We start from the raw sequence: 27378 nt of genomic DNA on the forward strand, positions 1-27378 counted from the left end.
AGTGTTGACATTAGCAGCCACTCCAAAAATACATATTTTTAATCAATGCCAAGGTCATGGACATGAACGGTCCAAACCTGGTAGAGAACACGGAAGTGTAACAGACAACTGCAATCGGATGGGGCATCTCTTGTGAGGGAGCTGTGCCCAGGGGGCTGTGGGAATGTGGGCAAGGACTATCTGGCTAGCCCGAAAAGTCAGAGAAGCCTTCCTGGAGGAGGTGGCCTTCGATGGATGAATAGGAGTTTGACCAGGCAAAGGCTTTAGGGAATGGTATTGATTGCTGGGTTAGGTAGCAGTGGCAGGAAGGCGAGAGACTAATTGGAAAACAATTCAGAGGTCAGAATGATGGGAACCAAGGTCGTTGATGAGGTGGGAGATGACCAGGCAGAGGGTACACTGCAAAGTCTCAAAAGACAGGACCCTCATTGGAAAGTGGGGTTCTCTTCTGAACCCCACCTGGGAAGGGAGTTGGGCTGTTAACGGGCTGCCTGGATGGCCAAGCAGAGCTTCAGAGCCTTGAGAAGGAGATACCCATTTAAAAGGACTTTTATTAAATTCTCTACACACGGTGCCTCTTGCCACAGCCCTGGGGTGTCCACCAGGGGAAGGGCCCTGGCAGTGTTCTGGTCCTGGGTGGCCGAGGCTGGGCTCGCCCATGCAGCCACGGGGCTGCCCCTGTTTGGTGGTCCCGGTGTGTGTCTCGCTGCATCTGAAATCATTCAGAAGCTGCATAAGGGACAGTGCCGGTGGCCAAGGGCAGGCTCTGGGACAAGGCCCTGTCTCTTCACGCACACCCTGAGAGAGACTCCTGAGATCCTGGGCCCATTGGACACCTCCCAGCGCCATCCTGGGGGCGCAGGGGAAATCCTCCAGGGAGGGCGGCTGTGGCGGGCAGGGCAGAGGCTGTGCGTGAACCAGGGCCGGCTTGAGCCCTTTGTGCTGCAGCTGGCTGGAGAGTCCCTTCTCACTCTGAGCCTCGGTTTCCCTTCCTAACAAGTAACCTGGCTGCCTGGTGCCGTGCCCCTCCTTCAGGAAGCACACCTGGCCGCTGATTCTGGTCATCTCACAGCTGTCCTGCCCGGTGGCCTCGGCATGCCCAGAGGGTTGCAGGCATGTATGACACGTGGACATCCACGTGGAGAGTGCGTGTGGTCAGATGTGGGGCTCCTGCCTGCACGAGGGATGCAGCTGAGCGTGAGCGTGGGGGTGAGCAAGCGTGACCCCCGTTTGCCCGCTTCTCCGCCCTGCCAGTCTCCGTAAACACTGCGCGGAGGGGCCGCAGGGGCCTCACAGGAAGTTGGGCTCCTGCACCACAAGGCAGGGCGGGTCCCCGCTGCCCCCGCCGTCCAGGGGCCGGTACACAAAGTGGAAGTCGCGCTTGGGCTCGCTCCGCAGCAGGTAGCCCTTGATGTGGTGCGGCAGCGCGTCGTCCGCCAGCTGGAAGCAGCGCCCGTCCACCAGCACGAAGAGCTTGTGGTCCTGGGGCTGCGCCACCTCGAACTTCTCGGCGCACTGTGCGCACAGCGCCGCGGTCAGCGTGTCCGCCCGCGACGCCAGTGTCCGAGACTGGTGCTCGGGCTCCAGGTACGACACGCAGATGAAGTCCTGCAGGGTGAGATGGAGGGGCTGGTGTCACGGCGGGCCAACAGGCGTCCTGTCTCACCCCTGCCCCAACGCTGGGAGCTTGGACGAGGAGCTGAGTGGCCTTGGACAAGCCCCTTTACCTCTCTGGGCTCTAGACTCCTCTCTGTGGAGAGATGGAACTGTCGGAGCAGTGGTGAGGCTGGAAATCAGAGAACCTGCGGCTGGCCCTGCTGTGTGACCTAAGGTGAGGCCCTTCCCCTTCTGAGCCTCACTTCTCAGTGTGGCTGACCATTCTGAGTAAGTAGCTCTTTGGCAATGAGTGAGCGCGCCCCCTGGTGGCCAGTCCATGGGCTTGCTGTCGCTTCCTCTTGCCTGCAGTCCTGCACCCCAGGGGCAATGCAGGACAGGAAGGGCAGCAAACTCGAGAATGGAGGCAGATCCCAGTCCCAGCACCCCAGGGTTCAGCTGGACTGCTAAGGCAGGCGGAACAGTTCTGCCCTTAGGGCTGGAAGAGCCTGGGCTGGGGAAAGCTGGAGGTTGGGGAGGCTCAGGGGAAGGATTTGCTGGCGCCAAGGGGCTTGGTGGAAGAAGGAAGGAGAGATGGGGGGTTAGGTGGGCGAGAGGCGCAGGCAGGTGAGGGACGCCTGTGGGGCTGGGGGTGGTGGCTCTCCCGTGCACACACACCGCAGGGGCACGTCCAGCTTCCTCTGCCAGCCCGGAGGGAGGATCGTACAGCACAAGGATGGTCCTTCCTGTCTCTGCCTGGCTTTGAATCTGCTCCCGCTCACACTGTGTGCCCTTGACCTCCCCGAGCCTCCATTTCCTCCACTGTAAACTAGGACAACACCAGCCGTGCACCCCGGCTGTGAGGAAGCACAGAGAGCTAGCTCTGAGCCTGGAGGTGTCCCCTTTCCCCCGAGCACCGCGAGGGCAGGCGGGAAGGGGTTTGTGTGGGGCCACCCCTGTGGAAGGATGGGAGCAGCATGGCCCTCTCAGGATGAGGATGATGATGGTGCTGGTGGCTACAGGGTGGCGAGTGCATACGAGGCGCCAGGCTCGGTAGAGACAGCTTCACCAGGATCGCCCCTTTCTTACGGGAGGGGAAGCCCGGCTCACTCTCTTGGGCGTTAGTGCTGCCTGTTAGTGCTCTTCTCGTCCCCCCCTAGGCTGCCAAGGGCCCTTTCCACCTACTGATGGCTGTCGGGCTCTGGCCTTTCGCTCCTGGGGAGGAAGGGACTTAAGGACGGGGTGCAGCAGAGGCATGGGCAGAGGGCAACAGAGCTGAGGGGCCCCGTGTCCCTGATGGGAGGGACTGACGCTGTGCAGCTTAGCGTGGGGAACCCACAGGTGGAAGCGAGAAGTAAGGGACACACGGATCAGGCTGGAACCGAGAGTGCCCATACCCAAGAGCTGGCCCCTGCCAATTCCTGCTGGCTCATGCCAGCCTGAGACCCAGTTACTACACACGACCAAGACACCACTGATCGGAGGAGGGGGACATCCGCTTGGCAGCCTGGGACACAGACTGGCAGAGCTCATCTGGTCCATGGCCCACCTGTGCTGACAGAGAAACTGAGTCCCAGAGAGGGGCAGGGATGACTCAGGGTCACACAGCTAGCTGGCACACAGCTAAGTCCAGACCTTGAGGCTTTTGCCTCCCAGGCCTTGTCTCTCCTCATTACAGACAGGCCGTCTTGAAAGCCAGGGCTGGGGCGCAGGTCCAGTGCACTCTGGGTGCCGGGGAGGTGAGTCTGCATAACTATTTATGTGTCTGCTTTGCTGCTCGGTTCACTGTCCTGACTCCCTCCATTCAGCACACACCCCAGTCCCATGCTGCACCAAGCCCTGGGCATGGAACCCCTGAGAGGAGAGTCACGGGCACCCCACCCCAGATGACAGCTTCTTCATACATGGACGGTTATTATATGGTGGCACACGCTGTAATGGGAATGGGGAGAGTAGCGGCAGGAAGGACAGAGCAGAGCATCTAACTCAGGTTGTAGGGAATGGCAGACAGGTGGGGGGGTCAGGGAAGATGCTGAGGGTGGGCAAGCGGCAGCCAGAGAAGGAGAGATGGACCGGCATGGGCGGAGGCTGAGTGCGAGGGAGCTGAGCTCGGCTGCTTGATGCAACCTGGGGGTGTAAGGGTGTGGGGGTGTGGGGGTGATGGGGGTGGAGGAGGAGCTGGGAGTCTGGCCACCAAGGGCTTGGGTACTGAGTCTGTGCAGAGAGAGGTGGGAGGGTTGGAAGCTGGATTGCAGGGACAGGCCAGAGCCACTGGGCCCTTGGTGGCATGTGTCCAGGGACCCAGGGGCAAGGCTGTGGATCAGCTCGTGGGCTCCCTACAAGTGGGACTGGCACCACTATGTCCACATCTCCAACCCTCACAGGTTGCGAGGACACAGTAGGTGCTATGGAAGGCCGAATGAAAGTCCCATTCTCCCTATCCTGGTCTTGTCCCCCACCTAGATCACCAATGCATGGTGATACTTTCCTAGACCTTCCTCCCCTGCAAGGGCTGGGCACACACTGGCAGGCAGGAGCTGGCCTGCCAGAGCAGCCAGTCAATGTCCTGATCTTGAGCCTGCGGGCAGTGGGAATGACAGCGGGGACGACAGCCTCTGGGGCATGGTCTCCTCCCATCTGCCACCCCAGGCCTCACCTGCACGGAGGAGCGGGAGGCCCGGGCCTTGTTGAGCGTGCGCCGGCGCTCCCAGCGGTGGATGGAGTCCTGCACCTCCATGCTCAGCTGCCGAGTCACCGTTATCTTGTCGTAGTTCTTGATGTGCTCCAGGGCCCCGTAGGTGGTGGTCAGATAGTAGGAACCTGCGGGGACAAGGGTGTGCAGGCTGAACTAGGACCGCCTCACCCCACCCACGAAGGGAAGGAGTGGGTTCCCGCTTGGCCTGCCCCGCCCATGGCTGCAAGCTCCACCCACCGCTGCTGCCTTGGACCCGTCTGCAGAGCCACCACCTGGGCTGAGCCCCCTGCCCGCCCCACAGCCTCACAAGCTTCCCCAAGTCCAGCCCGAGCTGTCAGGCCCTGCTCATTGGCTCGCCTTTGAGAGAGAACTCTTGCTTATTTAAAAATAATGGTAACTGATAATCCCTGGGTGGTTGGGAGACATGGGGGGCTGGGGGCAGGGCAGGTAAATATACGCACACAAGTATATATGGCAATATATATACCCTATTCTAAAAAATAGTTTTTAAAAGATGTAGAGAAACTTTTAATTATGGTTATAAGACTTTAAAGATTTAAAGTACAAAAACTGAACCATTCATTTCTCCATTTCTTTTTACCTTCTTAAATTAATTCACATGTATTCTTAGTATCTAATGTTCCCTAAAATAATTTAAGCTTTGACATACTTCAGACTCCAAAACTTACACAAAGTTTTAAGACAGCCCTGGCTGGTATGGCTCAGTGGACTAAGCACTGGCCTGTGAACCAAAGGGTTGCTGGTTTGGTTCCCAGTCAGGGCACATGCCTGGGTTGTGGGCCAGATCTCCAGTAGGGGGCGTGTGAGAGGCAACCACACACTGATGTTTCTCTCCCTCTCATTCTCCCTCCCTTCCTCCTCTCTAAAATAAATAAATAAAATCTTTAAAAAAAGATAAAAGACGATGATTTGCACAGATGCTAATGAGTTCACGCTCCTCAGTTTGTTAGGGGCTTTGGCTAACATGTTTGAGGAACACTACTAGCCTTACTGAGCCCCTCGCTCTAGAGAGGGTGGGTGACTTCCGTGGGGTTCCCCCCCACTCACTGGGCCTCTCCCCGGCTCTCTCAATACCCCATCAATGATTTTTGATGTGAGGCCAGTTCTCACAGAGACCCATCCAAATCTCATCTTCTCTTTCTTGCTAACGAACTGAACACTACTTTTTAGGGGGTAAGTAACAACCCATTGAAAATGCCCCCTGCCCAGACTCCCTTGCAGCTAGGGTTAGAGGGCAGGAGACCCTGTTCTGGCTACTCAGAGGTAAGTGGAAGTCCCTGGGTGGGGCTTCCAGGAAAACCTTGGAAAGGGGCAGACCCTGGGGTGGTGAGCACACAATGCAATATGCAGACGATGTACTTACTACTATATAGCATGGTACAACAGAAACTTATATAATTATATTAACCACTGCCACCCAGTAATTCAATTATGAATAAATAAGTGAATAAATAGTTGCTTCTACTCATTAATTTTTTTAAAAAAAATGAAAGGGGCAGACTCAGTGATACGTCCCTTTGGGTTTTGCCCATTCCCACCCTCCTGCCTGGCACACAGAAGTGAGCCCCGAGGCACAGCAGCTGTTCTGTGACCAGAGGTGAGAGGCACAAAGACAAAGGCGCGCATCCTGAAGAGCAAGGGAGGGAGCTGAGTCCCTGGTTCCCTCACAGCGGGGCTCAAAAACGGCCATCGCTCTCAGCTGCACACCCCACCACCTATCAGGGCAGGAGACAAGACCGCCCTTTGCTCTGATCTGCACCACTATTATTTGCACCGTGAGCTATCTGCAGCTTAAAGCACTCCCAGCTTGCACTGGGTGAAGCTTCCCACACATACCCACAGTCTCCAATGGGAAAGGGTCTCGCCCTGGCTGAGTTGGTGGGGGGTAGGGCAAAAGGGTGAATGGCCATAGGGTGATGCCCCCTTTCACAGCAATGGAGGAAAGAGACTTTGTTTTTGAAACAAGTGTGTCAAGGCCGGCACAGAGCGTGGCTGGGTGCCCCTGTCAGAGAAAGGCAGTGACCACTCACGCGTCTCCTTTCTCAGTGAAGCCTGTGGCCTGTGTGTGCCAGGAAGCCTTTCCTGGTGACGGCAGCCCTCGCCGCCCAGAAGTCCCTGTCCTATCCTTGGCATGTCTGGGTGACGGTCTTGTTCCCACCCGCGATCCTATCTCCCTGCCTAGGATCGGATGGCTGAGTGCAGTGCTTTGGTGGAGAACACGCAGCTTTGGAGTCAGAGTGTGGGATCTGTCACACTTCAGCAGCCAGCTGAGGGTCACCCTGCAACCTCAGGTAAGTCTGCATCTTCTCTACACTCTTGTTTCCTCATCTGCAAACCCCGCCATGGCCATGTGGAAGGTAAGTGAGATGACTACATGTAAAATGCAGTGCTTAGTGATGAGCAATGTGTGGTGGCTGGGTGACCTCAGGGAGGGGGTCTGGGGTCTCACTCTTACAGGACGGGGGGAGGAACTCCAAGCCCTGCAGCCCCACTCCTCTTGCTCAGGTCCTGCTTTTTTCACAGCTGCGGTGCCTTCCCAGGCACCTCCCTTTGACTCGGGCCATGCAGTGCCACCGATGACCACTGGGTGGCAGGAGGACTCCTCCCACAGTGAGGTTTAAGGCCAGGTTCTCTCCCGGGAGAGTGTGTTGCCCATGAATGGGAGAAACTCGCTGTCCCTATTGAGATGTTAGCGCAGCGTGGGCAGCTGTCAGCCAGCATGGAGAGTGAGCGCCGGTGAATGAGTCCATGAGCAGGCTTCTGGGAGCGGTTTGGATTTTGAGCTGGCTTCAGCCAGGTGCCCCGAAGCTGCCCTCGCAGCTGCCTGGGTCTCCCATCTGCCCCATATTTGCACAGAGTGGTGGGAGCTGAGGGGAGAGGCTGGAAGGGAGCTGGGGTCTGATCAGCCTAATGCTTGGGCCCCCTCTACATCTGATCTTCTCCGCCCTGATGTCCCCTGATCTCTCGCACCCAATATGCTTGCCGCAAAGAAGTGGGGCCCTGTCACTTGTCCTGTGCCAATCTACAGCACATGGAAAGAATGCGAAGGTGCCAAAGGGCACAGACTCTGGAGTCCAGCTTATGGGCTTTTTGTTGGACGCAGGACTGTTTGCTCAGAAGAACTGTGAAACATGAGAAGGCAGAGTCCAGCTGCCCGGCTCCTCTGTCTCCAGCGACCTCTGCAGAACCCAGAGTGGCCAGACAGTTAGAACACCCCCAATCCGGCCCAATACCTTTACTTTCCAGAGCCAGAGCAGTTAAGCGACTTGCCCAAGGTCTCCAGCCAATCACAGGCAGAACCAGAACGGAAATCCAGCCTCCATGCCGCTGTTTTTACTACACCCCGTGTTACTTTTCCTCTCAGGTTTGAGCAACTGCAGTTCTCGAAGACCGGGGACCCCCCAAGGGCCTGCCTGGGTCCCAGCCACCTCTGAGCCCCGCAGAGGACCACGGGCAGGGGCCGGCCAGCAGGGGCTCTGTCTCCGCTCCAGACAGGACCCTCTTTGCCCACATTCCAGGGCTCTGGCGACAGAGCACCCTATGTACCACCGCCCAGCAAGGACCTGAGGGTGAAGCCGGGGAAATCCAGTATTTGTCCCTCTGTCCATGGTCCAGATGCAGGTCTGGCAGCTGGCGGACTTTGAAGGGTGGGGGCTCCCACCCAGGCTGGGGCCTTCCAAGTCAGCCCACCACAGAAGGCCAACGCCTGCAAAGCCAGGGCTGTCCTGGGTGCTGCGACCTCTCACCCTGGCTATGGGACTAGGCACAGAGATGCAAGGAGGCACCCCTGCCAAGTACCCCACCTCCTGGTGTGTGCAGCCTGGTGTAAAGTTTGCCCCCATGCCAGCCCCCATGGGCAGTGTCTGATGGTGCTATGGGGGCAGGGGCAGGGCTCCTGGGAGGAGCGGCTCTGCCCGCCCAAATCTTTCCTTCCAGTGAACACCCCAGCATTCCTTCGAAACCTCCTCCCAGGGCCGAGGTGGGGGCGGGGGCTCTGACTACTGCGTCTGAAAAAGGGCAGCTGCAGGGCTGGGCCAGCGACAGGTCAGACACTGTTTAGTAAGACCTTCGTGTGTTTATCGCACTTCGGCGGTGCCAGAAGCACACTGTAGCCCAGAACAGACCAGGCTGCTGCCTGAAGGACCACACCTTCCCCACAGGCTCCAGGAGCAGGGAGAAGGATCCCCGGCCAAGCCTGTCCCTGTCCTGTGCCCGGCTTAAAGCCCCATTGAGGAGTCGAGGCTGACCGCCACACGAGAGGGAGCCAATGCTCAGAGCTTCTGCACTGCCCCCCCTGCCCCGCCCCCGAAATACTCCATCCTTCGTCTCTCTGACCCTGTGACGGCCCCATGGGGTGGGGGCCGAGCCTTTAACAGGGCACGCAAATGATTTCTTCCCAGAGATCAGCTACGAATGCCCACCGTGGAAAGTTTGGAAAACAGGAAAACAGTAATGAAAGACTTTCAGGGACTCCCGTGGGCACCTGGGCTCTGCCCCGCCCCGTGGCCGGATCCCCGCAGTGGGCTTCCTGTCTCCGCAACATCCACGAGAAGTGGCCACCCATGAAGTTATCTTGTTTGCTCGTCCGTTTAGTCTGTTTGAAGTCTGACACCCCTGCCCCAGAATGAGTCTCCGTGAGGACAGGGACCTGCTGTACCTGGCGCACGGTAGATGCTCAGGGAGCACCTGTTGAATGAGTGAGTGCATTCACGGCCTTAGCCCAGGTACATATTGAGTCAGCACCTTTCTCGTTGATTTCTAAGAACCTTTTACAAGTTAAGGCTCCTAATTCTTGGGCTTGATGATTTGCAGGAGCACTTTTCCCTGGTTTATCGTTAGTATCATATTCGATTTATGGTGATTTTTGACATGTAAAAGTTTTGACCTTCAGAGGTCACATGTGTGGTCACCACCAGACCATAGCTATATTCCTGCTGAGAGTACTGGGGGGCTGCTGTACTTTTCAGGGGGCTTGTCCTAGGAAGTGGGGTGCTCGGTGTTTGGGGCAGGAAGTCAATTCTTCTCACATCCCCCTAAATGGGGCCTCCTTGCCTCCCACTCCCTTCTGTCCTTGCTCCACAGGCCGACGGGGCCTGGGGGAGACAGGTCAGTGTGGTCTGAGGCCCCTGTCCAACCCCTTGGTCTTGTGGAGCTGCTGTGTGCATGGTCAAGGTGGGTGAAGGAAACCCGGGAGAAAAGCCCACGAAGGCTGGAGGTGGAGGCCTCAAGGCGTGGGGCACAGAACGAGGCAGGCCTCCATCTTCATGACACTGTCAGCCTCACCTGTCTTGCCTTGCCCTTCAACCCAGTGCCTGGCATCGGGCCTAGCACACAGCAGGGGCTCACGGAGCGGCTGCTAGATGAACAGATGAATGAATGAGTGGATGGATGGGTGGGTGGGTGGGTGGGTGGCTGAATGTACTGGGTGGCCGATAACCACTGCTGAAGGAGACCTGACTTCTACTGAATTCCCACACTCTCTGGAAGACAGGGAATTCAACTGCAGAAAAATTTTAACTACAAAGGAGAAAGAAACAGATCTAGAGGTCCCAGGGCACAAGCCAAAGTTGTACATGGCAGTAAACTTCGTGGCTTTATGCTCCTCTGAACTTCCAAGAAGTCACAGAACTGTCACTTAGAGACTGATATAAGCTAAAAATGCAAACAGATGCAAAGAGGGGTGGTTTGTCATAAGAACCACAAAGCCCAAAGGGGCTGCTTAGGGCCTGGGAGTCTTGTTTCACCCTTCGAGGCTGATGTCTTAGAGCACCGGTCCCCAACCTTTTTGGCACCAGGGACTGGGTTTCGTGGAAGACAGCTTTTCCACGGACCAGTGTGGGGGTGGAGGAGGTAGGAGGCAGAGCTCAGTCAATATAGCAAACAGCGTCCACAGGCCAGGAGGGGGGAGGTTGGGGACCCTCTTCTGAGAGGACAATTTGGGGCTCTTCTAGAGCTGATACCTGGGCTGGCTGCATCTATGGGACCCTTCATGGAGGGTGGTTGAGGCTAAGTGGGTGGGAGGAAGTGGTGGGAAGGAAGAAAGGGGAAGGAAAACTGAGGGTGGGTGGAGCAGACTACATCACTGCCGTTTACTCTTGGCATTAACCTCCATCCACTGAGAGAGGACCTAGCCCAGGGCTGGGTGTCTCTAGGGTCACCCTAGCCTAAGAACTGACCATCATTCCCTGGGCAGACTCCCTGTGGACACTGCCCACTTCAGCCTTATCTTGTATACTACTAGCAGCAGCTGTTTCACCTTTATCTGCCTGGTTCCTGTTCATTTTCCATGCTCAGCTCAGGTGTCACCTCCTCCAGGAAGTCCTCCCTGACTGCATAGCCTGGGTAATGTGCTCCCATACCTTCTGGGCTTCACACCATTTCAGCATATGTCAAACAGCGGTCACATGGTTTCTTTACTGGCCTGACTCCCCTGCTGGTTGGTGAGCTTCCCCAGGAGAGGGTCTGTGTCGGGCCCTGTGTTATATCCCCAAAGCTCACTGGAGTCTGGCATCTAGGAGGTGCTTATTGGGCTGCCCAGTGTCTCCCCGGTGTGGCCGGGTCAGGGGTACGACTCACCCTCCCCCAGCTGCAGGGCGGGGTCCATGAGCTCCATCATGTACTCCACGTCTAGGAGCATCTCCGTGAGGTGGCTGCGGGCCAGCACGTACATGAGCACTGGCAGGAAGTCGTCTGCCCCGTAGGGCTTTCCTGGGAGGAGGAAGGAGGCAGGAGGGGGTGAGTGCACGGCTCCGTTCGAGGGAGGTTTTCTGCCCAGGGGAAGGGGACGATGGTTGGCTGGGTAGGGCGTGGTCGCCCCTGGAAGAGGAACATCCCTGCTTTCTTATGACTTTCAGGATGGGGGCGACCCTGGAATCAGGCTTCTTGGGGTAGCCTGTGACACAGTCTGGGTTTGGGAAGAAGGAACTGAGAAAGGTGCCCGGGGTAGGCAAGACCCAGTCCCTTCCTCTTTCCCACTCTGCCCCCAACACCACAAGCTGCTTGCTTGACGGTCAAGTTCACAACACACATACTCATGGACCCACCCAGAAGCACCGCCCTGTCTGTCTAACGCTGATGTCTTCTCAAAGGCTCCCTTCCCTTTCAACATCTCCCTCTGCACCTGCAAGGTGGAAAGTGCCCCCTCAGAAATCCCACCATCCAGCCTTCATTCGCTTCCAGGGCGTCCAACCCGTGGCCTGCGGGCGGCATGTGGCTCAGAATGGCTGTGAATGCAGCCCAACGCAAAATCATAAATTTACTTAAAACGTCATGAGATGTTTTTGTGATTACGCATCGCAGTGTATTTAATGTGTGGCCCCAGATGACGCTTCTCCTTCCAGTGTGGCCCAGAGACGCCGGAAGGTTGGACACCCGTGGAGGCAGCGCCCCGCCCTCAGGGTTTCTTTTCCAGTGCACGGGCCTCTGAAGGAAGACACATCCCCTCTGCCTGGTGGGGAGGTGTTCACAGGGCTCAGAGCCTCTTGGGGAAGAGGAGAGGGTGGAGGCTAGCTCTGAAGACTGACCGTATGGCCACACGAAATCAAAGGCTGCACCTGGAGGGCAAGAATTCCTACAGGGACAGAGTCCTGGAGTCCTCCAGCCGGTGGCTCAGCGTGCCAGCACAGATGCGCTGAGGGGTATGGACGCTTAACTGAGCAGGCTTGCACAGTGAGGAATGGCCACTGGGGTCCCTAACTCCCTTCTGCCCTCCTGTTTCCAAAGGGAGGCCAGGGCTCAGGCAAAGGTCTCCAGACTCAGCTGGAGCTACCAGGCCGGGGCATGGCCCCAGCAGGACCATCCCAGGGCTGCTGCCCTTCGTGTCTCTGGGGAGATTAACCATCAGTCCAAATACATGCCATGCAACCTACAGTTCTTTCAAAAAGTGTATTTCTCCTTGGCATGTTTTACACAGGATTTAGGTAACCATCAGGAAATACGTGACAAAGCTGTAAAGTCTAGATAAAAATGTGAACATCAGGACAAACAAGAATGACAAGAGGCAATGTACAGCAGAAACAGTGAAAGCACAAACGAGCAAAAACTCACACAGCTGCTCCTTCGGGGCCACGAATTTGGCTTTGAGTTTTCTGGCGGCCAAAGTGAAAAGGAAAACACAACCAGCTATATTCTTCTCATTGTCCCTGAGAAAGTATACCTGTTTCTTGGGGGGAACCAAATTATTTTCCTAACCCCCAGGGCAAAAATAAATGTCCACCCATGGCTTCATTTGGGAGACAAGACTGGTGGGTTCCTACGGCACACCCAGGGGTGGGTTTCACCCGTGGATTCGTTTCATTGCCTCAAGGTACAGCTTGAGGCAAGTCCTGCGGGTGGAGGAAGGCAAATCCCGTAGCCGACTGTGCGAGTTCACATCCGTTCCTCATAGCAATGACATACAGTTGGTGTGGTTTTGCCCATCATCTTGAAGAAGAGACTGAGGCTCCGAGAGCTGAAGTGCCTCTCCTACCCAACCGCACTCCTTAGGAAGTCGGTGAGAGGTACAGTGAGTGGGGCAGAGCTGGGCCTCTGGCCTAGGCCCAGGGTCCGACCCCAGTGCTCCCACACACTAGCTGTGAACCGTGGGAAGGTCCTCCTCTAACCTCCACAAAGAGGGTGGAGCATGAGACAGAGGTTTGAGAATTAAATGACATGGTGTCAGTGGTTGGTGCTTTGCTGAGCCCTCTTGGGGCCTGGGGCAAGAGGAAAAATATGTGCTCCTCCTACAGCTACTTATCAAAATATCCCCTACATGTGACCTGAGTGACAGAAGTTAATGAACACTTACAATAAAAAACAATGTCTGTAGGCCGAACCCTGGGTCGGCGATCTGTCTGCATGTGACCGTCAGCCCTTGTGGACTCACATGGGCCTGGGAATCGCCGGCTGATCGGCAGTGGCTGTTCCCGTCGTACTGAGCAGCAACAGGGTCACAGAACAGACAATTCCCTGTTCGTACTTAAAGTGTTGGTCTCTGTTCGTCATGGAGTTTTGTGCACTCGTTTTTACTTTTTAATGCTCACCTGAGGACATGTTGTTTTTATTGATTTTAGAGAGAGAGGAAGGGGGAGAGAAAGACACGGATGTGAGAGAGAGACATCAATCGGTTGCCTCCTGTGTGCACCCTGACTGGGGCTCAAGCCTGCAACCCAGTATGTGCCTTGACCAGGGATCGAACCCACAACTTTCTGGTGTACGGGACGACACTCCAACCAACTGAGCCACCTGGCCAGGGCTAATTTTCATTTTAAAAAATATTGCATTAAAATATTACTTAACATTTGACCCAGCAATTCCACTCCTAGTTACATACCTAAGAGAGATGAAAACCTGTTCATGCAAAGGCTTGTACACACATGTTCCCAGCAACATCATTCATCAGAGCCCAAAGGTGGAAACAGCAAAAACGTTCATCAGCTGCTGAGTGAACAGACAGAATGTGGTCTGTCCATACAACGGGACCCTCCCTGCTGGGTGGTAAAGAGGAACAAACTACTGATCCACGCTAGGACGCCAGTGAACCCTGAAATGATGCTAAGCCAGAGGAGCAAGTCACAAAGGACCGCAGCTGTACATGCTGTCTGATTCGACTGATAGGAAGGGTCCAGAATAAGCAAGTCCAGAGAGACAGAAATAGGCTAGCGGCTGCCAGGCACTGGGGGTAGAGGGGAGGGGGAGTGACTACTGATGGGCACAGAGTTTCTCTTGGGGGCGATACAGATATTCTGGGATTAAAGTAGTTTGGTCATGCAACTGGTCACTAAAATCCACTGCACTGCATTTTATACATGTGTATATGTATATGCGTATACACATGTAACAACACATAGCACACATATATAAAATACATATAAACCCACCTATGTACAATTTATCTTGACTACTGAGGTTTTGGGCAGTCCCTTCAATTTTGTCAAAGCTGGCCCTGCAGGTGGCCCTACTGAGGGCGGTGGCTGGCAGGTAAGTGCTGGGTAAGTGGCAGCCGTGACAAGTGGGCACTGGTGTAGGTCAGTGCACACAGGGAGACAAAGGGAGTGAGGCAGAGCTGGTCCCGGCCCTCAGGGCGTGCCAGGGACTGATTTTGGGATCACAGACAATCATGCACGGAGAGTCTTGTATTCTTTGGCTGCTCGGGTTCATTCTCACCTGGAATGAGAGCCAGAGACCACTTTCCTCCCTTTCATTGGCCAATCTTTCTTATTTTTATAGTGACAGAACTGACTCTCAGCTGGGACACAACCACCCATAAGAAAGACTGCATTTCCCAGCTTCCCTTGCAGCTAGGTGCAGCCATAAGTCCAAGTTCTGGCTTGTGGGATTTGAGGAGGAAAAGATGTGTTCAGCTTTCAGGTCATGCCCTTCAAGGGGAGGAGCCTGTGGACAGAGAAACCAGTGGGGATGGTGGAGGGACAAGAGAGGAGCCTGGGTCTCTGAGTACCTCGTAGGAGAGAGGTTTCAAAACCGCCTACACTGTACGTGAAAGTGAAACAAATTCCATTTTGTGTAAATCACTGGTGTGTGTGTGAACGGCAGTCTAAGCCGTATCCTAAGTTCAACAGTGGAAAGTCCTCCCAGTCAGTGGTCAGAATAGCGAGGCCATGGGTCATTCATTCATTCATTTGTTCATTCACTCACTGAAGTTTTCTTATAGCCACCCTATACTTCAGATCTGATTTTTCTGTATTCCAGTGGGGACCAGAGAGCTTCAAGTTAACAAAAGGGTAGGAAAAAGCTTTGAAAAAAAGCAGGGGCTTGATGCTGAATTTCACAGCCCGTGTTCCCATGGCCCTTGTGGGGTCTGGGTTGCACCCCGAGAAGCACAAGCCAGCACTGCCTCAGTGGGCTCTGAGTGGACATGCGTGTTTCCACGTTTCCATGTGTCCTTGTTTGGTTTTCCAGAGAAAGTGTGCCTGTGGCCTGCCTTCCTGGCCACACTCAGCTTCCACATCTGCAAAATGGGGCCAGCAACACGGGATGATGGTCTTGCAGGGTTTCGAGAGAACAGAAGGAGAAGGGGTATGAGAGCGACTTGGCACCTTTCCATAAAGTGCCATGGAAGGGTGAGCGCTTCCTGACGTCTGCGCTTGGTTTTCTCCCGGGGCTCCAGGCTGAAGGGGCTGGTAACACACAGCACTGAAAAGCAGAGTCGGACCCGCAGGGTGGGTCCCAGCACACTACTCACTAGCTGTGTGACGCTGGGCTAATTGCTTTACCTCTCTGAGCCTGCATTTCTAGTCACGTGCGAACTAATGCAGATAACATGGTATCCTATGGGGTTCTGGTGAGAATTCCATGGAATGCTTTATGTGGAGTGCTCCCACGATGCTCCCAGAGAAACACCCACTCTTGCCCTGACCAGTAGGAATCAGAGGGTTGGGCATCATCCTGCAAAGCAAAAGGTGGCCGGTTCAATTCCCAGTCAGCACACGTGCCTGGGTTGCGGGTTTAGTCCCCGGTCTGGATGTGTATGAGAGGCAACCGATTGATGTTTCTCTCCCTCTCTTTCACCCATTCTTCCCCTCGCTATAAAAAAAAATAACAAAACAAACAAAACCCCCACCCATTTTCCTTCCAACTCTGTACTGTGAGTTTCTCTGATGTCGTGTTTCAAGGTTCCCACACCTCCATGCACAGAATAGGTCCGTTTTGGAGACGCCTCCCCATAAGCCTTTATAAGCCCAAGACATGACTGAAGGTTCCCAGGGGAAGATTATTTTGTTCCTGAAGTTGCTTTTCATACTGATAATTCAATTATTTGAATCCTGTCATATACGAGATTCTTGTTTGACTTGTGAGTTAGGGAACGAGGGGAGTCAGGCAGCAGAAGCCTTGGCTCTGCCTTTTGGAATTTACCGAGGACTCGTGCGTCGGGGGAGAGCTGAATTTTCACTCTGCCTCCAAGAACGTCATCTTCTGGGGGCATTATATTAATAACTCACCAAGGTATACACTCAGGCACATTAATTTGCTTTCAAGCAGTGCTTCTCCACCAGGGGGATTTTGCCCTTGAGGGGCCATTTGGCCATGTGTGGAGTCCTTTTTGGTTGTTACAGCTAGGGGCTGGTGCTACTGGCCCAGCACCATGCAGAGCACAGACGGCCCTCCAAGTGCGGAATCACTCGGCCCCAGACTGTCTAACGTGCCAACTCGTGAAACCCTGCTTGACGGACAGTGGCTCTCAGCCAACAGGACGGTCCAGCTCAACGGTGGGGAAGGGGGCCCTCCAGAGGGGCTCTGTGCTCCTGGGGGATGGAAGGTCCTTTGCCCTTTTTCTTTTCTTCTCTTCTTGAGAATCTGGGCTGGGCCTCAGGACAGGCTTTGGGCCCCGTCTCCTTGGTTCCCGCCCCGGCGCGTGCAGCCGCCCTGCTGCAGGGGGCTCCCGCGTCTGCGCCTCCACCTGCCCACGGGCACCTCTCCTCTGTCTCCCCAGGACACAGAGCGTGGCACGGTGCCAGGTGAGTGAATGAGTGAATGAACGAATGAATGAATGAGTGGATGGACGACTGCTGAGCTCCCAGTGAGGAGTCACAGCCGGTGACCTGCCACCAACTGCGATGAGCCTCTGTAGAGATTCTAGGAGTCCTTCCCCATCGGGGGCCAAGCCAAAGTGTGTATTATCTTTTCTGGGGAAACCAGCCCTTGCTGGGGCCTCCCCATTCCCATGAAGGAGCCCACTTTCCCCCCAAGTCCTGAGTTGAAAGCCAGGGAGTCCCCCTTTACTTCTGGGGCTGTCTGTCCCCGGTGGCCAGTCAGACCCTAGCCCAGGCGAGGTCTGGCTGCTCTCTGCACGCACCCTTCGCTTTTCCCAGCCCCACGCCCTGAGCCTGCCCTCCCAGCAGCCTCTGGGCTGTCTTTGGTCTACCCTGTCTGCTAGCTCATCTCTTGGAGAACACAGCTCTGCTCATGCCAGGTCTCTCCACAAGAACCGTCAGTGGCTCCCCACTGCCTCGGGAGTCAGGTCCGGACCTCTTACCCTGACGTTCAAGGCCTTCTACAACCAGGGGCACAGTCACCGGTCCAATATGACTGACCCTCTTTCCTCCAGCCACATTATCTTGTCGACAGCCTTGGAACAAGTCGCCTGCACTCCTGCCCCTCGGTTTTTGCCTCACTCACCCTCTGGCAAGCCCTCCTCTCTCCTTCCAAAGGCCAGTTCCTTCAGTCTCCCGCACGGCATCGACTTTTGTGTGGCCGCTTGTTTTATAAACCTTACACCGACAAATTCCTCAGGCAGCTCTGTGAGCCGCGCTGGATTCACTGTGCCCACCCTACAGATGAGCAAAGTCGGTCCCCAACACGTGAAGCTTCTGGCCTACGGTCACAGGGCTGGGATGAGGTGAACCACGACTTGAATCTAGTGTTTTACACTCGCAATCCCACGTTCCTGTCGCTTTAACACCCGTCCTTCAAGTTCCACCTCCTCCGTGAAGCTCTCCTGGACTGCCCCCAGCCACTGGCCGTGTTTGCTCGACACTTACTTTGCACCTTCCAATGCAGCAGAACGACATTCTGCCTCCGATGGCCCCTGGATGTGACTCCTCTGTGCTGAACCGGGGCCGGTCCCTGAACCCCGCCGGCACCCTCACTCCACTGCACCCTCGCACGCACCGTCCCCTCCGCAGGGGTCCTTCCTCCTTTCCCGCGTCAACCCCACATCCTCAAGCGCAGCTGGCTGCTCCCGCTCCAGCTCCCACACACTCTGGCCATGTCAGAGCCTGTCCTTTCCCTCGGCTGTGCGCTCCCCGAGGGCAGGGGTGGAAGCTGTGTGAGCTTGGGCAAGTTGCTTAACCACTCTGAGCCTCTGCCTCCATCCCCAGTCCCCACCACAGGGCTTGGGACGCAGGACACGGACAGTGGACCTCACTGAGGCCCACGTGGTTCCCACTGGGCCCTGCTCTGTCCTGCCCAGGGTGGGGGCCATGGTCAAGGATACTGGGATCTGCTGTGGGCCTCAGACAGTGGCTGGGAAAGGCTTACCCACTGGTGCTCTGAAGGAAAAACAGGCCTGATGATTAGTGCTTGACAATTTCCAGAGCATAAATATTCCTACAGTGGCCCACTGCAGCTTCTACCAACACGAACCGACGTGGAGTGGGGAAGAGAGACACAGTTGGCCCTCGTGAGCTGGTATGAGCCACCTTCTCACGTCAGGGGCCTTGGCTCCCTCAAGTGCAACCTCACTGTGAAGAAACTGAGGCTCGGGGATGGGAGAGATTGGCTCCGAGCCCCACAGCTGGTCAGCAGTGCAGCGGGGACCAGAATCTGGGCCTCTCTGCCCCGTGTGGGTGACGGACGCCCACACAGGCTCGCCGCCCTGGGAGCTGCTTGCAGACAAACACCCGCTTCAGGCAAGGTTGCCAGGCACCAGCTCCCGGCCGATATCCTGGGGCAGTCAGGGCTGCACGCTCCTTCCTGTGAAGCCAGGAGCCGAGGCCCAGTCTCAGCCCTGCACCCAGTGGGGCCTCGGGCAGCACCACCGGGATGCTGGGCACGGTTGCAAAAGAAATTCTCCTGTGATGGAGGGTAGCCTGAAGTGTGCTCGCTGGGCCACGTAGACTGAAGTGCACAGGATGAAAAGGTCCCCAACTCTGCCACTTAACTAGCTGACTGATCTGGGGCCACTCCCGCTGAGTCGCACTCTTCTTGTCTGAAAACAGGATAACAGCGAGGCTCACTCTGTCTGTTATATATATAGGGTTTCAGTGAGTGTTAAAAGGTATTTTTTAATACAGAGGTTGGCTTCTAGGGCTGATTCACTGAGGTGGGGAAGCGCCCCTCTTCCCACCCGGCCCCTGAAGACGCCTGGCCTGGCCGTGTGCACTCTGAGCCTGCGTGGCTTCAGTCTCAGTTCTGCTGTGAGCTGCACCACATCCCCAGGGAAATCACTCCCATTCTCTGGGTTCCTCTTTAAAGAGCTCGGCCGCAAGCCAGCCTGCCAGCCAGCTGCCACGCTGCTGTGGGCTGAGACCTGAGGCCAAAAGTCCCAGCCTGCCTGGGAAGACATGAGGCCACCCCCGACGTGGGCCAGCCTCCTCCGAGATCATCGCTGTCCCCGGGACGCCCCGGACAGGCAGGACAATGCAGCGGTTCAGCACAGGACCTGGACCCAGGTCCCAGGTCTACCACTCACCTGCCCAGGTGTGCCCCGGAGCAGGCTGCTTAAGCTCGCTGAGCCTCGGCTTCCTCGGCCAGCAAAAGGGGACAACAAGGCTCCATGCTCCGTGGGTGGTTGTGAGGAGGGTTCAATGAGACAGATGGAAAGTCATGAGTGCGATGCCTGCTGGGTTACTGGCAGGTGAGAAATGTTAGACGTGGGCACTGTGCAAGACAAGAGGGCAACGTGTCTTACAATCCTCAGAACGTGACCTCTCGGAGGGCCTGTTGTGGGGTGTAAAAGCAAGCTTGTGCTTCACCGCCTCGGCCTGGGTCCCTGAATGACTCTGTAGAGCAGAGCCCGTCCCCTTCCCCAACCCTCCACCGTGGGACCGGACTTAGTGACTGAGAAATAAACTTCTATCGAGTTAGAGATCGCAGGGTTTAGCTGCTACAGCCACGAGCGTTGCCTTAACTACTTCTCTCTGGAGCTACCTAGCTGCATCTGTTTCAAAAGCACCAGAAAGAAATCCATCAAAACACTAATTGTTATTTTTCCACAATAAACATTAGTGATGTTTCTCATGAGAAACCAGTTTATATTTTTTAACATAATTAAAAAACAAAACAAAACACAACAGCCTGACTGCCCTCTATTCTCTCCACACCCCCTCCCCCGTCCATGTCACAGGCCGGTCATTTCATGCTCTTGGGGTCTCCAGCGAGTTTCCTTCTCCCATCTGACCCCCAGTCTCTGCCCCGCCCAAATAGCCGCCGATGCTGAGCTCCCCGTGTGGTGTCCGCCAGGGAGGTGGAGAGCAACGGGCCCGAGGGACCTGGGGGCTCCAGGACTACCCCTTCTGGCCCCACATTCAACCCCCTGGCTGTTGGGTACCCATCCCCTGGGGGTGGGTTCCATTTCCTGGGCACAGGGTGTGGACACAGACCACCGAGGGGATGGAAGAAGGCAGCCTGTTTGCTCCACTGCCCTCTGGGACGCTGCCTGCTCTTCCTCTACATCGGAAGGAGGTTCTGGACGCTCTTTTAGAAAGAATCCCACAGTTGCAAACCCTGCACTCCTCCAACCTCCCTCCCCCTCCCATCCCGGGGAGGAGTTCTTGGGCTGGACTCTGTTTCTCCCCAGTAGCAGGCCAGCTGTCTGGTCTCAGCACTGAGGAGGCGGGAATAACTGGTCTCACCAAGCCTCACGACAACCATGAAAACCCCGGCTGCTCCTGGCTGCAGGGTGGAGGGCCAGGTTCACCCAAAACCATCATGTCCGTGAACTCCCACTTAGCCTAACTCAAACCCGCAATGCATACTCGCCGCACCTGGGGAGGATGTCCTTGCTCACGCGTCAGGAATCCTGGGATCTGTTCCTGGGCTGGTTGCTCAGTGCAGTGATAAAAGCACACAAGCTTTGAAGTGAGAAAATTCTAGGCTTGAATCCTTGCCCATCTGTATCATGAGCGTAAATAGCAACAACCTTTCTGGAAAAGACGGCCTGGCTGTTAGCTCAGGCCTCGTGTCTCCAAGTTTAGCCCTTTGCCCTCTGTTCCAACAGGTCTCGCCAGCCGCCAGGCCCCATATTTACCTTGTCTCAGGTGGGCTGGGTGGACATGGGCTACTACTGCCAGCATGGTGCAAGGGGAGAGCTTCTTCCCCGGGATGAAGGGGCTGGGGCAGGGTGGGTGGGGGTTCGAAGGAAGAGCCGATTTCTGCTTTGAGTGGGTAGAGGCAGACAGGATCCGAGCTAACATTCTGCCCCCCATGGGGTCACCGGCACCTCCCGGGCTGCTGGCCTGTGGACCATCCTGCAAGTGGCAAGTCACTGGGGGCGTCTGGTAGGAGGGAGGTGAGAAGTGAATGCAGGGCCTGGTCCTAAGAGGAATGAATGTCAAAGTTGGGAGAACTGAAGAGTCGGTGGGGATCTGGCTGGAAATTCATAACCTCTCTCTCATCACGAGGAAATGTCTGATGAACAAAATGAGGACCTTCCACATAAAACAAAAAATGGTGGGGGCTGTGGCGAGAAACCTGTAATCCTTAAGAACACCAATGCCCTGAGAGACAAAGAGCGGCTGCGGAGGTGTCCCACACGAAAGGAGGGAAAGGACACGCGACAACCAATCCTAAGACATGACCCTGGTCCCAAGCTGGAGGGGGAGATGCTACCAGGGGCCTTATTAGATCAAGTGACAACCTGGAATACAGATAGTGGCGTAGGTAAAAATGTTGTATCAGTATAGGCAGATTCCTCAGAAAACCGCCTTTCTTTTCTCCCTTCCCTCAAAATCAGCCATCCCTCCCCTGTTCCCTGCTGCCTGGTCTTCACTGAGCACGTTCACTGTTGGTTCTGAGGGCGAGAGATCGTGTGTTGGAAAGGACTCCAGGACGCCCAGGCTCTCTGAGCAACTGGGACTTGCGGCGAATGGACCGGCCCTTTTCAGGCCCAGAGCGGACTCCCTGATAACACCTCAAGGCCCACGGAGCCCCTGGCCCTGACTTCACCCTGAGCCCCAGCAAGGCCCAGGGGCAAATGATCCCCCAAACTAGAAGTTCAGATGGGGAAGGTCTCAGAAAAGCCCCTCCGAAGGAGGTTTTCCAGGGTGACAGCACCTTGCATCATCCCCCAGCCACCAAACAATGTCTTCTGTCCGCCTGCCCTCCTCCCAGGGACAGGGAGGGAGCCCCCTCCTGGCACGGCCCCTGGGAGGTGCTGTGCCTTGGGGTCGACACTTGCGTCTGCTGTTTCTGACACCCGCAGTGAAGGAGTGTGGCTTCTGAGCACTAGGAGTCTTAGTTCCCTCTCTTTGTGAAACAGCTTCCTCCGGTGAGGAAACTGGGCCTTAAGGGGTTAAGTAACTCCTTCTAGGTGGCACAGGTCACAAGCGCCAGATCAGGAACCAAGCCCAAGGCTGTGTGGTTGCAAAGGCGGCAGTCCTGCTTCTCTCCCCTACCATCGCTGTCATTCGGGGTTACTCAGGTTGCCTCTGCCCAAGGTCGTGCAGCTGAAGGGTGGACCAGGGGCAAAATCTGGCAGTGGCACAGCCCTGCCAGTCCCTGTCTGCCTGCAGGCGTGCTGTGATGACTGACTGCAGTCTTGATGATTCCCCTCCCTGCATTTGCACCCCGAGCCTCCTGACTTTGCAGCTCTCCCATCCAGAAGGGAAGTCTAGTTCCCCGCCCCCCTGGGCTGGGCTAGTCCCTGACGAAACCAGTCAGTGCCATATTTCAGAGTGGCATCGTGCCAGTTCAGGCCCGGGCCCCGCGAAGCCCCGCAGGCTTTGCGCATTCTCTGGGACCACCACCCACCGCCATGGATGTAAGCCTGGGATCACCTGCGGGCGAGTGAGGGCTGCGTGGCCCACTCCAGAGCAGTCAACGGCCCACCAACCACTGGACATGTGAGCAAGGCCGCCCTAGACCAGCCAGCCTCCAAACAAGCCCTGTGTCCACGGACCCACGGGCCAGCCCAGCCACGCGCAGGCCCCCCAGACCAGGCCAGCATCGCTGCTCAGCTGACCGAGCACTAAGAAGTGCTAACTGACTCAGGTGGCTGTTAGGGGGTGAACTGTGTCCCCCGAAAATTCTTAGGTTGAAGTCTTGACCCTCTGTACCTCGGAAGGTGACCTGACTTGGAAACAGGGTTGTCACAGATATAATTAATTGAGGCTGTACTGGAATGGGGGCCCTATTCCAGTGTGACTGATGCCTTCATAAAAGGGGACCTTTGGACACACACGCACATGGGGGAACGCCATGTGACAGTGGGCTAAGGTGTCACAAGCCTGGGAACACCAGCAGTGGGGAGCGAGACCTGGAGCACCTCCTTTCTCAGACCTTTTCAGGGGCACAACCCTGCTGACACCTGGAGCCCAGACTTCCCCCCTCCGCAACTGTGAGAAAATCCATTTCTGTTGTGCAAGCACCCAGTTTTCGGTACTCTGTCCAGCAGCTCTAGGAAGCCAGCGCTGCTCTCGTAATTCACACACAGGCACGGTGTGGGCTGGTTCCCCTGCCTGCCTCCAGCCGACTGCGGCCCTCCTCCTGGTGCCCCGGTGCCCAGGAGCTGTGTCCCCACCATGCCCAGATCTGCCCCAGTAGCCCTCTGACCCTGTAAAGTCTTCTCGAGTGCCTTCCAGAGGCTCTGGGGGCCTCGGCGGGGGAGGAGTCACGGGCCCACACAATCCTGCAGCCCGGAGAGCGCCCCCCCGCCCGTCCCTTCCGGCCGCCCGCCTACCTGGGTTGCTGAGGGCCATGGAGTCGTAGATGAGCTTACAAGTCTTGAGCAGGATGGAGATCTTCTTCTCGGGGGAGTAGGCCTTGTGCATGCTGGCGAACTTCTGCAGGATCTTCTCCATGACGGGCACCTCTGGCACGCTGGTGGTCACGCCCAGGTCGGTGGTGGTGGTGGCCAGGATCACCAGCTGGTTCTCCTTGAGCTGCTGCAGCGAGCCGTCCTTGCTGTGGATCTCACGGAGGCGCAAGTTGATGGCTTCTTTCAGGGGCTTCAGCACACACTTGTACAAGGAGGACTCCACGATTGCTTCTGTGGGTGGCCGAGAGAAGTAGGGTGAGGGCACCAGGGGCAGGGATCCTGCCGCCAGGCCACTGCTGGACCCAGTGGCTACCCCATCTCCCGACCCCTGGGAAGACATGCCGGCAGCCCCAGCGGTTACAGCCCTAGGCTCTGCCACATGAAACAGTGTAGTGCACTCAACAGAAAGCCACACCCAGAAGACACTGGCCCAGGAGCCTGCGGATCGACACACTGTATCCAAACGCTCTTTACCAGGCCTGGCGCGGATTAAACTCTCACAGGGCTGCCTACTGTTCCCACGGGAGCTGTACCACTGTCCTTGGGGGTCCTGGGCACCCAGTAGGTGTTGGCTGGGATTATTCCTGACGTCTCTCTTTCAGTCCCCGAACCCACTGGACTCTAGTCTCAAGAATACATCCAGACACTGGTTTCTCACTACTGCTGAGGCCACCACCTTGACCTGAACTGCTGTTATCTCTTGCCTAAGTGGTGTTACAGCCTCTTGCTCTGGCCCCTTATACTCTATTCTCAACACAGAAACCAGTGTGACCCTGTTATGGCACGTCTGGCCACGACACTCCTGCGCTCAGAACCTTCCAGTGGCTCCCACCTCGTGGACACAGAAGCCAGTCTTCCCTGTGCCCTTCAAGGCCCCTCGGTGACTTGTCCCTGTGATCTCTCACTCGGCACCTTGCTCACTCCCTTGTGCTCTTGCTGCTCCAGCCACTCTGATCTCCCTGCTGCTCTACCACCTGCCACACCTGCTCCTGCCCCAGGGCCTTTGCGCCTGCTCTTCCTTTTGCCTGGAGAATTCGCTTCACAGCTATCCACATGGCTTATTCCTTCACTGTCCAAATGTCGCCTCGTCCAAGAGGCACCCTGATCCTCTAGCACAGTGGGAGTCGACCAGCGCTGACCTCACATCAGCTCTGCCACACACGTCCATCGTCCCCACTCCGCTGATGGACCAGCCCAGGCTCTGATGGTGGGGCCACACACCAGCTGGGGGCCGAACAAGGATTTGAACCTGTATCTATCTACCTGACACCAAGGCGATGCTCAGCTGCCTCAGGTGACAGTTTAGAAATATTCCTGGGAAGCCCTAGCCTAACTACCCTACCCTATCCCTACCCTCTCCCCCGAGGGAATGTCTCAGCTACTGTTTCCTCATCTGCAAAATGAGAGGGCTCTGGCCCAGCCCCACCCCCCGCCCCAGGTCCCTTTAACCCCAAGAGCCTCCACAGGTCCCACAGAGACGCCTCTGGCCTGCAGCAGCCACACACCAGAACCTCTTTTGCCTCTAACTGCTCCTTGTGCTTTGCCTCCCTAACAAAGCCAGGAGCATTCTGAGGGCTGGGCCCTGCCCGGCCTCTTATGTGGGGTGGGTTGAGGTTCTTCCACCTTCCCACTGGGCACATGGGTAGAAGCAGGAGGCAGCATGGCCGAGCGGTCAGGTTCTTAGTAAAGGGGGCGGGAAAGATGGACGACCTCAGACGATCCCTCCCTCCCACCCGCTCCCAGTCCGCTCCCAGCCCACTGGCAGGACTGACCCAGCTCCTCCTGGGAGTGCAGGGCGGAGTCCACCAGCGCCTTGAGCTCGGTGCTCTGCAGCAGGTAGCTCTTGAGCTGGGTCATCATGGTGCGGATCTCCTGCAGCATCTCGGTGCTGCAGGCCTGGCGCGCCATCATCTCCAGGCTGTACACCTTGTAGTCCTGCACCAGGCTGCCGAAGTACGAGGCTTTGTCCTGGGCCAGCTCCACGACCTTCTTGTACAGCTTGCGGTCGTTGGAGAGAAAGGCGTGGAAGACGCTGGTGAAGCTCGCGAGGCTCAGGCGGTGCCGTGCCTTGCCCAAGATCATGGAGGGCTTCTTCTTCACGCCGGGGCTGTTGAACTGCTCCAGCTCCTCCTCTGTGCTGCTGGTCGAGTAGGAGTCTTGGTCTATGGCTGAGGCGGGCACTCCCACGCTGTCTGAAAGGGAGGCCAGGGAGCCTTTGAACTCTGGAGTGCTCTGGGGTCGGGCGCTGGCCTGGGTGCGTGGGCTCTGAGTCCTGGCTTGAGAGGCAGGGCTTTGGCCTTCTTGGGGTGGGCCGGGGGAGGGTTTCTCGGGGGCGCCCTCCTCCATGGAGAGCTCGGCGCTCTCCAAGGGGCTTGGGAGGATGGAGGCCAGCTGCCGGGAGACCCGTTTCTTCCTGGGAGGTGGGACTGGGGGTTGGCGGGTCTTCTTTGACAACTCTGGCATGTTGCCCAGATCGCTGCCTTTGGGCACCGCTTCCTGGCCTTGCTCCGTGGTCCTTGGAGGCCTGTCCTCAGGACTGTCTGAGGCCCCCTGGGGAGGCAGGCTGAGTGGGGACGGCCTGGAAAGACCCAGCTGGTCCCACTGTGCCATTGTGCTCCTGTCCACCTTCCCCTCACCCTGGTCCTCCAGGGAGCCCTTCTCGGACACTCGGCGTCTGGGGGGAGCGGCAGGGATGCTCTTCTTCGTCGGCCTTGGGGGGGCGGGGGACTGCGGCAGGGGGCTGAGGGCTGCCCCCGGCTTCACCTTCTCCTCCCTGAGAGGGCCCAGGCCTGCGGGAGGGCCTGGGAGCCTCTCACAGGCTGCCATGGGGAGCTGGCTTGGATGGTCTAGGGGGCCGAGGACATGGGGTGCCAGGTGGGAGGCAGATGCTGGCGATGCAGGGGGAGGGGCCTCTGGAGGTTGGGGAGAGGCCACAGGGGGAGAACTGGGCAGAGGACAGGCCGGAGCTGGGACAGGGGGTGGAGGAGGCCGGGTGGGACCGAGGGGATGGAAGAAGGAGGCTGGGGGAGGGGGTGCGGGGCGGCGAGGGGCCCACCTGGAGGTGGGTGAGGTAGAGTCAGAGGCGGGAGGCCATGGGCCAGAGGGGCGGCTTCTAAGGGACGGCAGGCCGGCAGGCAAGGCACTGCCGCAGTCCTCGATGAAGATCGGGTTCACGAACCACAGGCGGTCACTTCCTACGGAGAGTTCGATTTCACATGAGCAGTTTTCGTCATGGGAAGCAGACCTGTGGCTGGAGGCTGGGGGCGCCCTGGGGGCTGAGTCCTTCGAGGGCTCCACCGGGCTCCCGCCGGCTCTCCGGGGGTTCAGTGAGGAGTCCCAAAAACCTGTGGAAACAAGAGAGAAAGAGGCGGTCGGTCCTGGAGCTGGGCCCCCTGCTCGTCTGGGGGTGGGAACAGGCCCGTAAGAGGGCGGAGAGGCTGGCACAGCACCCACTTCACTGCTCCCAGGGTTGTTTTTCCCTCCTGGACCGTTTTAAACCTCTCCCACCACTTCCTGCCTCGAGAGGGGAAGCCCCGTGAGATCCTCCCCCACAGTGCAGGGGGTGGTGACAGGCCGGCTTCAGCCCCGCCCCTTGGCGTGTGAGGGCCTGCAACAAAGGGCACTGAGGACACACGGCAGGCAGTAGGTGGGTGCTCTG

At 57.0% G+C, this 27378-nt stretch overlaps 1 protein-coding gene across 1 annotated transcript in view; it reads right to left on the reverse strand.

The window, feature by feature from the left end:
* Nucleotides 1-531: 531 nt before the first annotated feature.
* Nucleotides 532-27378, reverse strand: part of RIN3 (Ras and Rab interactor 3) — a 103011-nt gene continuing 76164 nt past the window's right edge. The window contains exons 6-10 of the mRNA XM_037130253.2: nucleotides 25493-27064; nucleotides 23643-23951; nucleotides 10886-11017; nucleotides 4250-4413; nucleotides 532-1608 (exon numbers count right to left, since the gene is read on the reverse strand). Coding sequence (XP_036986148.2) covers nucleotides 1291-1608; nucleotides 4250-4413; nucleotides 10886-11017; nucleotides 23643-23951; nucleotides 25493-27064 — 2495 coding nt within the window. The 3' untranslated portion in view covers nucleotides 532-1290. The remainder of the gene's footprint in view (nucleotides 1609-4249; nucleotides 4414-10885; nucleotides 11018-23642; nucleotides 23952-25492; nucleotides 27065-27378) is intronic.

The sequence above is a fragment of the Artibeus jamaicensis genome, unplaced genomic scaffold (genome assembly GCF_021234435.1).
Source record: "Artibeus jamaicensis isolate MK-2021 breed Jamaican fruit bat unplaced genomic scaffold, CSHL_Jam_final contig_444, whole genome shotgun sequence".
Classification (NCBI taxonomy): domain Eukaryota; kingdom Metazoa; phylum Chordata; class Mammalia; order Chiroptera; family Phyllostomidae; genus Artibeus; species Artibeus jamaicensis.